This window comes from Triplophysa dalaica, chromosome 4 (assembly GCF_015846415.1).
Source record: "Triplophysa dalaica isolate WHDGS20190420 chromosome 4, ASM1584641v1, whole genome shotgun sequence".
In the NCBI taxonomy this organism is placed as follows: Eukaryota; Metazoa; Chordata; class Actinopteri; order Cypriniformes; family Nemacheilidae; genus Triplophysa; species Triplophysa dalaica.
The window spans coordinates 16,951,936-16,968,216 of NC_079545.1; the positions used below are offsets into that span (position 1 = coordinate 16,951,936).

The window sequence follows — 16,281 nt, forward strand, 5'->3', positions numbered from 1 at the left end:
AGTATAAGCCCAGGGTTTAACTGTGCGCGCTCATTTCACAGAAGATTGGTTTAATAATCTTGGCGCGTTCACTGCAGGGTATGTGAAACGACAATCCTTGAAAGAGGGGGAAATACCAGCTCTATTTGGACCTGTTAACTCCACCGAATCACAACCTGTACGTGTGACTATTCATTTTTGTCTTAACTTCAAGAAATATTTTCGTACCTAACATCTGTGTTTAGCAAATTCATATAACACTAACATTAGCATGTACCGTTATTTCTGGGGTGTTATAGTTTGTTTATCTTGCTATTAACTTTGCATTTTGACACATTTGCCGCACGTGCACCTATATAGATATATTTGGGTGAAACTACAATCATTTTTCATGACGTCGACTTTCTGAAATGCTCTGTACCATGACAACGCACAGTTAAGACGAAATAATAGTACTACTAACGTATTAACAGTATTTTAAGAAAAAAATATATTGTATTTCATTGATGAGCAAAAGCACAACATGCATGTTGTCACACTGGGGGTTTTTATGACAAGAAACCTCCAGTCGTGGTGAATGAATTTTTTTGTGGATTATCGTCTTCTGATGCTTTCGTCAGACTCTGGCTCAAATTGGAACGGTAAAATCGCCATTATCTGTAGCTACACATATAATATAAATGGCATCCAACCACATGTAAACCGTAATACTGTAGTGATGGTAGGCGTTCTATTTGCGACAAATGATGGACGCGTTTGACAAATCACACAAGAACTACACCATCTGACCAATCAAATGACACAATGTTAGCGGGGCCAAGACGGATTAATCGCGGAACGAATCATTTGAGAGTCAGACAAGAAGTAAAGTACGAATAACTGCCTATTATTGCGAGATTAGAGTGTTTTTACACATTGTATTTACATAAACTTGTTGTCGGACACTCCATAAACCAAAGCAGGACCTTAAAAACCATATGCTACATACTCTTTAATTATTGATAGTATGGGATAGTTCTTTTTTTAAGGAATAGTTCCACTTCAAAATAAAAATTCTATAATCATTTGCATTTACTCACATTGTTGTCGTTTAAAACCTGTGTAACTTTGGAGGCAACATTCTTTTTGGTTCAGAACATTTTACAAAATGTCTTTTGTGTTCGCCAGATGAAAAAATGTCATACAAGTTTGAAATGACAAGAGGATGTAAATAATGACAACATTTTAATTTTTAAGGTAAACCATTCCTTTAATTTTATGTTACGTCCAAATTTGACCCTGGGGGGTTATATCTGCCTTGTTGCATTTTTTTGTTGGATTCATATGCCTCGAATAGACCTGAATAGCACATAAAATAAATGAGTACAGAGAGGACTTATAACAATAGAAAAATAAAGCTACCTCTATAGATTTCTTTTGAATCCTTGAAATGCAAATATAGACTGTCCCAAATATAAAGTAATAGCTCTGCAGTTTAGTCTGCAACATTAAAAATGCTGCCAACAGTTTAGTAAATGAAACAAATAACTGCATGTACCTGGTATTTAACAAAGACGGAAGGATTCATACAACAATTCATTTTTAATGGACCAAATAAGAACTAGAGAGAGACTAGAACAGCTTCAGTCAATCCACGATTAGCTCATCATCCTCACGCAGGAGCAATACCACCACACATTGCATCTGCACATGGGCTATAACTACATATAAATTTGCTATGAATACTGGAATCAAAATATCATTCAAGGCTTATTTTCAAAGCTTTTTCTTTTGTTCTCAGATTGTAAACTATTTTTTTTAAATATTAAAACATCTAAAAAACAACCTTTTTATACAGTGATTATTAATTTAAGCTTAAAACAGCTTTTCACACAGTCAGACTGTTGTGATTGCATTGACAACTTGCATGAGAAATAAAATGTAAAATACTTTATTGACTCCGATAGTATTTTGTTGTAGTTAAATAAATTATTAGTGGCCTCAGAGGCAGAAAATAAAAAATAGACAGCTAAAGTTAAACTTGAAATTAAAAACTGATTCATATGAAGATATTTGAGGTCAGGTTCCAAGGTGGCTGGTGAGGTTGGGTGCTCGATGTCTCCTCTGAATGATCTCCATTTCATCCTCCTGTTTTGATGAGGAGAATCATACATATTCACATGATTGTAACCATTGTAATACATCAAAAATCATCTTTCTAGTTGTCTCACTGTGTCAAGCGTATCTGCTGTCTCCTCCTCCTCATCTTCAGTGTGTTCACTGTTTTCACTATTTGGGTAGGACTGGTCAAAGTCTGACTGCACTGCATCTTCATCATAGTCCGTCTGGTACTCAGAATCCTCTGTGTCGGTAACAACACAAAGATACAACAATGGCCATGAGGAAGATTGCAAGACAGACAAATAATCTGTGAGGTAAATACAACCACTCTTACCATCCACGACAGCCTGCTTCACTGGCTCTATTCTTGACACTATTTCAGCCAGATCAGTGAAGGACGCGTTGGGACAGGTCATCACCTGTGAGTCACATAATGAGAAAATGAGGTCTGAACATGTTGTTGAAATCATTTCTGTACATCAACTAGCAACACCAAGGTCATGGGTTTGAATAACAGAGAACCCAGGTGAACACCTTAAATGTATTGTGTTAAGAGAAGTGGTGTCATGCTGCACCTCTTACATTAGTGTTTTTGGTTTTGTGAAACTCCTCTTGATGTTGGTCTTTCAGTATCTTCTCCCTCACTCCGCTCCGGCACCACACGTCAAACACGGTCTTTCCGTGCAGGTATCCGACCTCCTACACAAAATACCCATCACTACAGCCAAAAGATAAGATGCTTGAATTAAAGCTCGATGGGCTACTCACAGCAATCTCATCGAATTTGCCGAAGTCTAGCGTGCCGTAGCGATCGATGGGCGGCCGCAGGTACTCGCAGTAGTCACATTCTTTCACTACATCCATCTGACGCACAGAGCACACGTAAGCCAGCCGGGTCTGAATTTCCGCCATGTTCAGTACCTACAGGATATGAAGTCACAAACATATTTATATCATTGCACACATATATGGAGATGGTGGTCTAGTGGGTTTAACCACTGAACTGATAAATCAAAAAAAAGGTTGTTGGTTCGATCCCAGCAGCCACCACCAGTGTGTCCTTGAGCAAGACACTTTACTCCCTGTTGCTCCAGGGGGATTGTCCCTGTAATAAGTGCACGGTAAGACACTTTGGATAAAAGCGTCTGGCAAATGACTAAATGCATATGGTTAACCCGTGGTTATTATAATTCCAGTGACTACCACTAACCTTCACTTTTTCTGCTAGTGGGTTCAGGCGTTTCCACAGCAGCCACCATCCAGACAAAGAGTCTCCATAGTTGGTCAGATCGGTCTCATCTTGAGTGCCGACATCAACGGCAATCACCAACTTGGCACCCATTGAGCGCGCTGTGTCAGCTTTACACACAAAAGTGAATTATTAATATCACAAGTATAACAAAAAACATTTACATATTGTTGCAACCTTTAAAAAAACGAAAATTGGTCAATGAGTATAACTGCTGTATACACTTAACCAGGTAGGTTATTAATGTAGCCTCCATCCATGAGTAAGTGTCCATCTTTAGGGTCACACAGAGGGGGCAGGTACCCAGAAAGTGACATGCTGGCACGCACATAACGCCACAGAGAGCCTGACAGAAAGTGGACATGTTAATATCCATCACAGGAGACATTGAGAAGACGTAACTTAATTAAAGAGCTAACCATCAGTATGAACCCTCATGGAGGACGCAGTGATGTCTGTAGTTATGTTGAAGTATGGGATCCAAAGGTCCTACCGTAAAAATACAGGGAGACATGCATGAGGTTTAGAGCAAACAACCTTTATGACTTATTTTTTCCATACAATGGAAGTAAATGGGGACTGAAGCTCTTGAACTGTCCCTTTAAGAAGTGCCAAGCCATCAAACCTCAATCTGTTTATCTTTGAAGACGCCACTGATGCTGGAGTTAAAAGATGCTCCGGTAAACATGGATGTCACTGGGTAGGTCAAGTCAGTGATCTTCTTGAAAATAGACCCGAAATCCTTTTGGGCACACAAAACGACATGTCAATCTGGAATCAATACAGATGATGGTAGTGCTACTGCATGAATGTTTATTTTCCAGTCTCACCATGGCCCACTGGCGTGCCCTGACTATCATACGGCTGACGCTTCGCTCTTCAGCATACAGCGCCCCCATGAGTGAACCGATGGATGTGCCACCAATAAGATCCACAGGGATGCCCGCTTCACTCAGAGCCCGAATGATGCCAACCTGAGAACAGCCTCTGCAAGATGAAACAGATACATAGACTGAATGAAGAAATTAAAATGTGCGCTATTTAAGTTAACATGGTTACTTTGAATTTTTTTTAAGTGGAGGAAACTTGCTATGTCATGCATTCTGACTACCTTCCACGGAGAACGTCTTCTCATGCTTGACTCGTTAAAAAACGAGTTGGACATATATGACGTAGTATTGCAATAGTGAAGTTTAGGTGTGTCTGTTTGTTCACTGCATTTTAGTGATGGGTGTTATATAAACTGTGGATATAACAATGGATTTGGAGATCGGTTAAAACTGATAGATGGCACGGTCCTGGTGCTAAAAAAAAATTAATATGCATTAATTGCACGCGGTAAGTCAAACTAAGTCATATGTTTGTTCTTTGTTGGCGATCGCCAAGTACATGCATAATTGTGTGCTCGTGATGTAGTTCCGTCCCACCTCCTGCCTCCAGCAGCGCGTGTTTTACAGACATAATTGTACACCTGTATCTCTCTTTTATAAATTTGATCAAACTAAATACTCTTCGAAAGTACGACGTTTGCAATAGTACTGTATAGGTACTCAAGATTAATATGAGATTGGCCTCTGATGTTGACGTTATGTATATAATGTATGTGTAAGTCTTTGCATTCAGATTACAGAGACGTCATTATATAGAACATAAACATAACACATATTTAAAATTATGGTAATGTTATGCGAATGTAGATTGTTATAGAATAAACTTTATGTCCCAGTAGTGTTTTATATGTGACCCACCTTTACTGGGTTCCTGATTATGATTGACAGCAGGCAGGGACAGAGAGCACATAAAGAGTCTCTATTACCAGACACGCTGAAGATGAAAACCCCAAAACACCACTATTGATTTAGAAATGTTATATTATGGTTAGTATATGGACATACAGTTATTAGACCTGTGCAACCAGTTAAATGTTTAGGAAGATTTTCTTATTTTTACTTTTTTTTTTTTGTTTAGAAAAATAGTCATCAGATCTAAAATAGCACAAATGGAAGAATGAGAATTATACAGTGACCACACAATTATCAATAATTTTAGCTTTAAAACAAAAGTTTTCCATCATGTTTCATCATTGTCCCATATCATATGGTCCAACTTGTATATTAAAAAATAAAATTGGCTTTATTAGAAGTCTAGAAAATTTTAGATTTTGAGAGAGATCAATTCCGAGTATCCAAACATTTGACTGGAATTGCACATGGATGCATACTTCTGATGGATATAATAGGAGAAAAACTACAACGACAGGAGAAACGAATGAAAGAATTATGAAGGAAATCAGTTAACATTTCACTACCATCATCATGCATAAACTAGTTTTATTTATGTGGGGTATAAATTAGATGTGGTTGGCAGCAGGTCATGTGAATAATTGAACATGAACGGGAGGAAAGCTATACCTGGCCCCTCCTCCTCCCAGTACCAGAGCGATCGCGTTGCCTGTCAGGATCCGAGCCAGACGTGAGAAGTCGGAATGCCGGTCGGGAGGCTTTTCAAAGACCCGCTGATACATCTCTCTCTACAAGAGCAGAGCAGGGATGAGAACGAATGAGAAGACATTATTAGATCTACTGACACTTTATAGTGATATGGTGATACTCCTAGGAAGACCTTAAGTTGGCCCAGGAGGCCTCTTTTTCTTTCTACTGCAAGTAGCTTTGTAAAAAAGTCTGCTAATTGACAACTTGTATCGCACAAATTTAAGTTAAACGTCAGTTTCAAAACACTCCAAAAGTTATAAGTTTCAGTCTCAGTCTTGATGTTCGCATTGACCTTTGTAATAGAAGCAATAGTATGTTAGCATTTATACCAGCTTGGGTAGATTCTTTTTAGAGAAAACTCTGTGGGGGCACAACAGATGCAGATGTTTGGAGATCCAGCTGCGCATGTTAAGCCATTCGGCCGTTCCTCTGGGTGGAGGTCCATCCTCACGGTGCAGCAGGACCAGCTGCTTCTGAGCTCTTACTGCGCTGGTCTCCAACATACGCTCTAACTGCCAGCACAAACAGAAAAACCTCACAAGCTGACCTTGAAACAACTACAGTAAGCAGCAAAGACTCCTCAGCAGTCCAGACCAACTGCATAAAATAGATTTCAGAATGAGTTTAACTAAAGTTACCTCTCCCACTGTGGGCTCCTGTTCTCCCAGACCCACAATGATGATGCAATCCGCCTGTCTGATGCAGCGTTGAGTCCAAGGTGTCAGAGAGGCATCTGACTGATACAGGACAATCCTGTGGATGTCCTCTTGATGACCCAGCCAACTGGACAGACGATACTCGTGAACACTAGAAAAACGATATCCAAATAAAGATGTTTGACAAAAAAACTACATTACATCTCACTTCTTGTACAATTGAAACTATAGGCAATGACTTAATCTGTTTTGGTGATCAAGCACTTCTATGATGTCGAACACGTTAGATGTGAACCAGCGAAATATGAATGTTCTTTTACTATCACCTGTCGAAGGCTGCAGCACCTAGACGCTGTCTGATGATGTCATTGGTGAGAAGCAAAGTGGGGCCTAAAAAAAATTGTCCAATTAGAAATGATTGTAAATTTTTTTTTACTTCAGTTGGATGGAGACAAGGACAACAGAAATATGCTGACCAATGGCAATAAGAGCATGCTGCAGCTCCAAAGTGAAGGCCATCAAAGGCACCTCTTCAGACACAGGCAGAATGGCAACAGTAGACAGGTTGGCTACCGGATTACCCGCATCCCACTTGCTGGTTGGGGTTTGAAAACCCAGACCGTGAACTGAGGAGATTGTAGAAGGAATTATCATTGTGTTTGGGTATTAAAAAGAACCCAAGGACATAAACGTTTCATACATACCTGAGAGTGGACCGTTGCCTTGTTGCATGCTTCCCAAGATTTTCTGTCCGAGAAGATGGATGAGGCGAGTTACAACCTATAAAAGTGTAGGACGGTTTTTAAAGTCCCAGTGTTATTAGAATGCCAATTCTTATTTGTTTATGAAATATTGCAGCGTTTATAGTTAATAGCTTATCAATGTGGGTCATTTTACTTTTAAATTCATATACCTTCATAATCTGCAGTTAAAATTTTATAGTGCACTTTTCAAATGACGTAAATTAGACTGCTTGGCCGAATATGTTTGCATGTGTGTATGGAATGGGTGTATGTTGATGTAAACTCACCTGCGGATACTTCCTCTTAATGGCCTTGAGAGCTCCCTCCGGCAGTTTGGCCAGTTCAGAGTCTCGGACTGCGTGGACTGTAGTAGCCCTGTTCATATGAGTCAAAGCTTCCACCTAAAAAAAAATATTTTGAGTATATATAGTATAAAAAAGTAAATCTACTTTTTTTTGTAAGTATTTAGTGTTTTTTTGCATATTTGTCATGCTTAAATGTTCCAGGTCATCAAACAAAATGTTATATTACACAAAGAGAACCAGAGTAAATACAAAATGATGTTTTTAAATGATGTTTTTTTTTGTTAAGGGAAATAACAATCCAAATATTTCTGACCCAATGTGAAAAAGTAATTGCCCCCTAAACCTTATAACTAGTTGTGCCACCCTTGGCGGCAACAATTGCAATCAAACGTGTGCAAAAGCTCACAATGAGTCTTCACATCGCTGTGAAGGAATTTTGGCTCACTCTTCTTTGCAGAATTGTGTTAATTCAGCCACATTGGAGGGTCTTCCAGCACGAATAGCCTTTCTAAGGTCATGCCACAGCATTTCAATTGGATTTAAGTCCGGACTTTGACCAGGCCACTCCAAAACCTTTATTTCGATTTTTTAGCCATTCAGAGGTAGAATTGCTGGTGTATTTTGGATCATTGTCCTGCTGCATAACCCAAGTGTGTTTAAGCTTGAGGTCACAAACCAATGGCTGGACATTCTCTTTTAGGATTTTCTGGTAGAGCGAAGAATTCATGGTTCTATCAATTATGGCCAGTCATCCAGGTCCTGAAGCTGCAAAGCAGCCCCAGACCATCACATTACATCCACCATGTTTGACTCTTCGTATCATGTTCTTTTTATGAAATGTTGTGTTAGTTTTACACCACATGTAACGGGACGCATAGCTTCCAAAAAACTCAACATTTGTCTCATCAGTCCATAGAACATTTGCCCAAAAGTTTTGGGGATCATCAAGATGTTTTTGAGAAAATGCGAGACGCCTTTGTGTTCTTCAGCAGTGGTTTTCGCCTTGGAACTCACCCATGGATGCCATTTTTTCACAGTCTCTTTCTTATTGTAGAATCATGAACACTGACCTTAACTGAAGCAAGAGAGGCCTGCGGTTCTTTAGATATTGTTCTGGGATCTTTTATGACCTCCTAGACGAGTCGTCGTTGTGCTCTTGCAGTAATTTTGTTCCATGCTTTCTCCATTTGTGGATAATAGCTCTCACTATGGTTCGCTGGAGTGATGGCTTTGTAACCCTTTCTAGACTGATACATTTCAATTACTTTGTTTATCATCTGTTCTTGAATTTCTCTAGATCGCGGCATGATCTTTTGCTATTTGAAATCTTTTAGACTACTTCAGCTTGTCAGACAGGCTCTAATTAAGTGATTCTGTGATTCAACAGGTCTTGCAGTTATAAGGATTTAGTGTGGCTAGTGAAATTGAACTCCGTTATTCAATAAATCAGTTAATTCATGACTTTTTCACATGGGGTCAGAAATGTTTGGATTGTATTTCCCGTAATAAATAAAACCATCATTTAAAAACTGCATTTTGTATTTACTCTGGTTTTACCATGAGTATTATAAACATTTGTTTGATGATCTGAATCATTTAAGCAAGACAAATATGCAAAAACAAACAGTAAATCTTTTTCCCTGTGTTGATGCATTTCCTGTAATTTGGGACCTGCTGTTCTCTCATTCTAGTGAACATTTTCTTAGGTGAAATTTCACATCCCTGACAAAAACACTGTACATTTTTAAGGCATATATCACATACATAAATTTACAGAAACTCTCATCACCACTCACCACACCAATAAGGTCTCCCCGGCCGTACTCTCCGGCCAGCTCTTTTTTCCCATCATCCTTCTTAATGACTGAACGCAAGCGGCCACTCAGAACAATGAAAGTACTGTCTGGCTTATCATCTTGTCTGAACATTCAGAAGGAAACAACTGAAGTATTACATGTAATACAAGATGTGTTTTATCACATCAAACAGACCTGAGAAATATTATACCATAACATCAAACTGGAATAAAATAGACAAAGAGGGTGCTCACCTGTAGACAGCACGCCCGGCCTCCACTGCCATCCAGTCCAGTGCAAAGTCGATCTGCCGGACAAATGAGGAGACTCTCCGTACCACCGTGTGAGCTACATGCAACACCATCCGAGGTTCGACACGCATAATCCTGGTTATAGTTACAGACACACAGAGATTATGATATCATATTCATGCATGATCTTCAGCATGCTTTAAAGTGTGCTGTACAGAACATACTCATAAAAGTGGGCTTTAGAGATAGACAGGAAGCAGCAGTCGCGATGTGCGCGCACAGAGAAGATGAGAGGCTCTCCTGTGAGAACGGCCAGGTGACCCACCATCTCTCCAGGGTGTGACACAAACAGACATGTTTCTTCCTTTCTGTCAATCAACCTCTGATACACGTGCAGAGTTCCGGAAATCACAAAAAGCACACTGGCGTCCTGTTAAAGACGAGGAGTTGCAATGTACAGTTGAAAGGTATTTGGTCGCCGAGGAATGGAAGAGGAGGTCGAAGTGATCTTTCTACCTGGTCTCCTTCACTTGCTACTACAGATCCCGCCTTAACTTGCCTCAGAGTCACTCTGTCTTCTAGAAGACTGGGGTCCTGCAGAACAAATAAAGACAATATCTAATAATCTGCTGGATACATTTTAAAATGATGTCATTGTTGGTCACCTCCAAACACAACAGAAGTGATTAAAGTCTCAGTCTCGAATTTTATTCTTTGAAAGTATGTGACTTTTTTCCCAAAAAATTAAAAACTTCAATGTTCAATGTGAATAAAATGCGGTCTGACCTGAAGCTGAAAAATCTTCAGAAGGTCTTTTTTGGCAGCTTGAAATATGGCATTAACTTTACAGTGCTGGATGTGGCTGGAGTGCCCTCCGCTGTCTGAGTAGTGATACACTGCTGAAGGAACATGCTGCAATGTCACCGACTTCTTCCGTATAGACTTGAGAAAAGAAAAAAGGCATATATATGATGTGTATCTAAACAAATGTGAGGTCACAGGTGAGTTAAATGATACATGTCTCTTAAATGATACAGGATGAGGCAGAGGCACCTTATGAATAGCTGGACTTGTAGGAACATCTTCTTTGATATTTGCTTTATCAAGGGCTATATTGTGACCAGGAGCCACGGCTGTCAAGATAAACACATGTTAATAATAAATACATTTAAAATTTATTAAACATAAGGTAAGTTCAAGATACAGTATCATGCACACCATCTGATGGGCTTGACAGAGAGCGAGACTTCCTGAATAAAGTAGAAGGACTCTCTGTTGGATTGTGTTTTGCATCTTCTGAAAACAAAAGAGAGCCAGGAGACACTTTTGTAATGCTGTGTGAAAATCTTGTCATTTGTTTCAAATAATAATAATAAAATTAATTCATATTGACACACATAATATTTGTAAGCAATGTCATAAAAATGATTTATATCTCAAAACAAATATCTGTGTTTTAACTCATTAGACAACCTCACCCTCTTCTGTGACTCTGTAAATGTCACTATGATGGTCTGAGGACCTCTGAGGGGCTTTGTCACCCAATTCTTCATTAGTCTGGGAATGTCTGCGCAGTCCTTTCCCAGGACTAGCTTCTCCTAAAACACCAGCAACTGACACCAGAGGAACCGCTTGACTTTCCTAGGTAATGCAATGTGCTTGGTTATTAACACTATTTAACGAAAATCCTGAAACAGTCACAACTGTACACCGAATTTGTAAAAGAGTACAGCCTGATATAAACCAACCGGGTTGAAAAGTTCAGTGGTCAAGCCCAGGTAGTTGTGTAAGGCTAGAAAGGTCACTCTCTGAAGACGCATCATGATGATCTGGAAATAAATCGAATGAGACAAGATGTTCTTGTAATGTACTGTAGGGTGAATTGCTAGCAATGTTTGACACAAGGTTTGTTTACTTGGGGCCTTGGATAGTTCAAATCAAAATTCTGTTCTCATTTACTCAGCCTCAAGTTGTATACATTTTATTGTTCCACTAAACACAAAAGAACATATTTGGAAGAATGTTTAGTTCTGGGACACCATTGACTACTACAGTATAGTAAGTAACGAAACAACTATGGTAGTCAATCGGGTCCCAGAACTGTTTGGTTTATCACATTCTTTAAAATATTTTATTGAACAAAGACATTAATACAGATTTGAAACAACTCGAGTAATGATGACAGAATTTTCATTTTTGGGTGAACTATTTAAAGTTAAGGCATTAAAGGGATAATTCGCCAAGAAAATGAAAATTCTGTCCTCATTTACCCCTCCTCATGTTGTTCCAAACCTGTATACATTTCTTTGTTCTCCTGAACATAAAGGAAGATATTTGGAAGAATGTCAGTAACCAAACAGATCTCATCCCCCATTTACTGCCATATTAGGGACAATATAATGGGAGTCAATGGGGATGAGATCTGTTTGGTTACTGACATTCTTCCATATATTTTCCTTTGTGTTCAGCAGAACAAAGATATTAATACAGGTTTGGAAGAAACTGGTGCCGTGTAACATTTTCGGATGAACCATCCCTTTAAGAAAGTTAATGCATTAAGAAAGTTTCAATAAACTGCTGTTTTAAGATGATGTGTATTGTGAAAAGTGCTTTATTTGATACCCTTTCACATAAAAAATGTGAAAAAAAATGTTTTATAAAAAAAGCTTTATACCTGGACAACCCGGACTAAAGTCTCAGGGTACTTCTCAAAGACAGACTGAAAAGTTGTTGCTGAAAGCCGGAGAACAGTGGTGGGGGCAGCTGCCCTGGCCGAAACTGTTTTATATGGGGCTGGATAACCCTGCAGTGTAAGGGGTTTGAATGTGAAATCATTTAAGACTGTAAGCACAGTTCAGAGTTATCAGAAGAAAAAGAATTAGGCCAGATGGACATTACAGTGATAACATCAAGGATGCTGAGCAGACTGTGAACACTGTCTCCAGGCAAAACGTGCTTTACCACCACCTCTGTCCCATCCTGAACCAAAGAAAAATGCACTCAATCACATATTTGAAAACACAGCAGGACACATTACAATAGAATGATATATATAATAGAATAGTGATCCACTGTCTGGCACTTACATTCTCTTGGATACACAGTTCAAGATGGCCATCCTGCACCACAAAGATGCTGTCATCGAGATCTCCTGGGCGGAATAATCGCTCCCCCTGCTGCAGCTGCACAAACACCATATGTCGACACAGCTCCAGGAACAGTGGCTTTTCAAAGTGACCCAGAACTCTGACGAAGCAAAATGTCAAACAACATCAAACCTGGAATTTTCCATAATAATAATAGTTCATCATAGAAGAGAGTCAAAAGTACCAACCTCACGTTTTTCAGCATGTACAGGACCTCAGATGGCAGGTGAGAGTTCTGCATGTCAAATTCAGTTAGATCGGCTTCCAGGAGTGATGGAGGAGGCTCTTTTGGCTGCAGAGTTGGAGGTTCCCTCCGAATACGCAGGATTCTGATTAAGACACAGACGGGGTGTTAAGATGGAGTTTTTGCAAGACTGCGATTCGCTTTCAACATCTGTGACTTTTTACGTACTTGCGAGCTATTGACAGGACTTTTGTTCTTTTTCTGGTTCGCTTTTGAGATAAAGAACCTGAGACCACTGGTGAGGATAATGTCTGCACCTGAATAAGAACAGATAATCACTTAAATATCCTATCATCACTTGTATTAAATAAAATAGAAAGATGGTAAGACGCATAATAGAGATCACATACCTTCCTCATAATCTTCCTTCCATAAAACAGGACTTTGTCCCTTTTCCTGAATCGATATGTAGGACCCTCGTCTTGTTCTTCTCCTTGATAATCGAAAGATTCAATGTATACAATTCAAACGGTTGTGTGAACTCTCTATTTCACTTTCACACACACCATATATTATCTTTTCACACATAAAACAATCTTCATGGTGTTGTGGTGAAGGCCGGTATGCTCACCTGCCCTGTATCTTCTGTACATAAAAAAGACAACAATACTGATAAGTGAAAACGCAACTCCAGCTCCAATCAGAACACCAGTCCACTGCATATGTAACAAGAAAACAAATTAGTTAATATTTTTCTATAGATGAGCAATATTGACATATACTATGAATTCAGTTAACATTTGTGAAAAGGAAATATAGACAGAAATGTCATATACCATGGTGCTCTGTAACTGATCTTCTAAAAAGTGCTGCACACGGGCCTTGATCTCACTACCAGATGGTACCGACTAGAACACACAAAGAACATCAAAATGATTATTAACTATAACATAGGACTGAGAAAAGCCTAGCCAACTTTAACCCAAGGCAAAACAGGACACAAATCATTTCATGGTGGGGACCAACTTCCAAAATACAGCATACTGGTCTATTCAGCAGGGTAAAAAGTATTAGTTATATAGCATTATATAACAAATACTAGTAATATATAAGTAGTGAGAATGCCCAACAAACAAGACCTGCTTTATCATTATTTTCCAGTCCAGGCTGATGAAGAATTTACAACAAAAAAAAATGTCTTACCGGGTATATACTGCATGTATCCTCATGTTCCTTGTCTTCCATATCTAACAGATTGTAAGAAATAGAAATTTCACTTCACACACACTTTGTATTTCATAATTACTTGAATTCACAGTTTGTGTGAAATAGCTGCTTAATAAAGACCCATAAAAAGCAAATTTAGTAACACTTCACAGTAAGGTTGTATTTGTTAACATGAGTAAAGGAGTCAAAGACGAAAAATTATTTAAGCATAAAAACAATAAGTGTTATACTGTTTTAAATTGTTGTTGGTTAATTTAATTAAAATAGTATTAAAAAATAACTATCATAAATTTTTCCCTGATTTACAAAAGACGTCCGCTAAAATGTCATTCAGTGTAAAAATTTTGTCGGGCATATTTACAACAAAAATCAATTTGTGACACATTAAAAGACTAATTACTTTCACCACAAATGCTAATTAGTTTTAATATGTACACGTCAGAATAAGCATGTTGTTCAAATTTGTACATTAATATTGTGTTACACTGAATGACAATGTAACATTATTTCAACCACATTTTAACATTTTATTCTCCAAAAAAAAAAACTTTGTTGAAACCATAAAGTAGAACTTTTAATTACATTTAACATGCTTTCTATATATGGACATAAAATCTCTTTTGTAAATTTATTTTGATGCTGACATGTTAAAGTCTTTGTCCCAAATAGATTAGCTAATATGAACTAGCAAAAATGTTTTTCAGCATCTGTTTTTGGTAATGTTAGTTAATACAAATATCATTGTTAATATTAGTTCACTGTGCATTAACTAATGTTAACTATTTATAGATGTATTAATGCTGAAGAATATATATAAGGAGTTTTGTTCAATGTAATAAGTTTTGTATTGTAATATGTATTGGTTCATGTTAGCTAATAATGCATTAACTATGTTGATTGTTTGTGCACAAATCAAAAACACACATACAGTAAAAATCATAATACACAATGTAACTGTCAAGTCACTGTGTGATCTGATTCTATTCTAAGTCCTGTTCATGTAGATGACATCTTAAAAGGATAGTTTAGAATATTCTCTCCCCATTCATTCAACCTTGTGTCATTGCAAATCTTTATGACTTTCTCCAGAACTAGAGATATTGTGTTAATGTTGATCGCCTTACCAAACACCATTGGATGAATAAACCACTGAGTACTTTCAGAAAATATATTCGTATGTGTTCCACAGAACAAAGAGTCATACACGGGTTTTGGATGACATAAGAGTGAATAAATAATGACCTTTTATCTTTTTGGATGCAAGTCACTTTAAGATAGGATATTTGTCTTAAACATATTTTAACAGTGAAGCATGATAATATCTTACAAACTACAAAAGAAGCAGCGGTCTGGTGGATTCCTGCACACCCTGAATGAGGAAATCCATCTGATATAACCAGACTCTCCAAACTGCAAACTGACACCATGTCATGTTATTTACGAGTCCAGTCTCCCATTGGAAAAGTTAAACACTTCACGCAGGTTAAAGCTGAAGTTAAACTCTAAAAAAATACGTTTTAAAAGAGTGTCGCGCAAAGTAGAACTAACGTTATAGCAATACACGTTTTTTTTATTTGTTTACGTTAGAGTGGACTGCATGAGTTAAAGTGGCTCTGTGTTAGAGAGGTAAACACGGTACTGTTGTTTACACATAAGCCCAGGCTGGAACACGCTCTTGCAATCAGACACGCACAGTTGTTTATCACAGTAAATAACAAGATTGTTAAAACATTATATGACCTTATAATGCTGACATTCCACAAGCAAGTAATGTAAATAAATAAAAGGAAAATAGAAAAACACCTACTGAACGGCGTTTCCCAACTCTGTTTTTCTCACTCCCAACGCACTTCAATCACAGTCTCCCAGGGATTCCATTCAAAATGTCAGTGCCCCCAAATCCTCTATTCAGTATTCACAGCTCCTATTGGCTGCCTCTGAGTTGATCTGACGAATCACTGTGGACTTCTTTCACACGTGGAACGTGGGATCAGAGCAGGGTCTCTTTGAGCGTACTGTTCAAGGTGAGTGGTTTTTTGTGATTTCTACATGGCATTTTATTCATTTATATCTCTTTTGTGCTCTGTTTCTATTATTTAATACGACTTCGGGAAAATGACGTAAACTGGTTTGGTTGCATAAATGCTGAAGCA

At 38.2% G+C, this 16,281-nt stretch overlaps 1 protein-coding gene across 2 annotated transcripts; it reads right to left on the minus strand.

Annotated features, from left to right (window-relative positions):
- Positions 1–1,218: 1,218 nt before the first annotated feature.
- On the minus strand, positions 1,219–16,078 carry pnpla7b (patatin-like phospholipase domain containing 7b). Of its 2 annotated transcripts, XM_056745523.1 has the most exons (36): positions 15,936–16,069; positions 14,105–14,148; positions 13,738–13,809; positions 13,533–13,617; positions 13,312–13,394; positions 13,130–13,218; positions 12,906–13,046; positions 12,658–12,817; positions 12,470–12,550; positions 12,246–12,374; positions 11,320–11,400; positions 11,050–11,212; positions 10,790–10,867; positions 10,625–10,704; positions 10,358–10,513; positions 10,088–10,165; positions 9,796–10,001; positions 9,575–9,706; positions 9,321–9,444; positions 7,507–7,620; positions 7,181–7,256; positions 6,953–7,102; positions 6,803–6,866; positions 6,459–6,627; positions 6,150–6,332; positions 5,740–5,858; positions 4,159–4,315; positions 3,954–4,070; positions 3,748–3,817; positions 3,558–3,674; positions 3,290–3,438; positions 2,848–3,000; positions 2,662–2,778; positions 2,414–2,498; positions 2,190–2,320; positions 1,219–2,106 (listed from the first exon to the last, which is right to left on the minus strand). In XM_056745523.1, exons 2-36 carry the CDS (start codon positions 14,144–14,146, stop codon positions 2,038–2,040), a joined length of 4,020 nt encoding a protein of 1,339 aa, XP_056601501.1. In that variant the 5' UTR covers positions 14,147–14,148; positions 15,936–16,069; the 3' UTR covers positions 1,219–2,037. The 2 variants fall into 2 exon arrangements, with proteins under 2 accessions (XP_056601501.1, XP_056601502.1); XM_056745524.1 differs by lacking the exons at positions 1,219–2,106; positions 2,190–2,320; positions 2,414–2,498; positions 2,662–2,778 and having other exon boundaries at positions 2,995–3,184; positions 15,936–16,078.
- Positions 16,079–16,281: the final 203 nt, after the last annotated feature.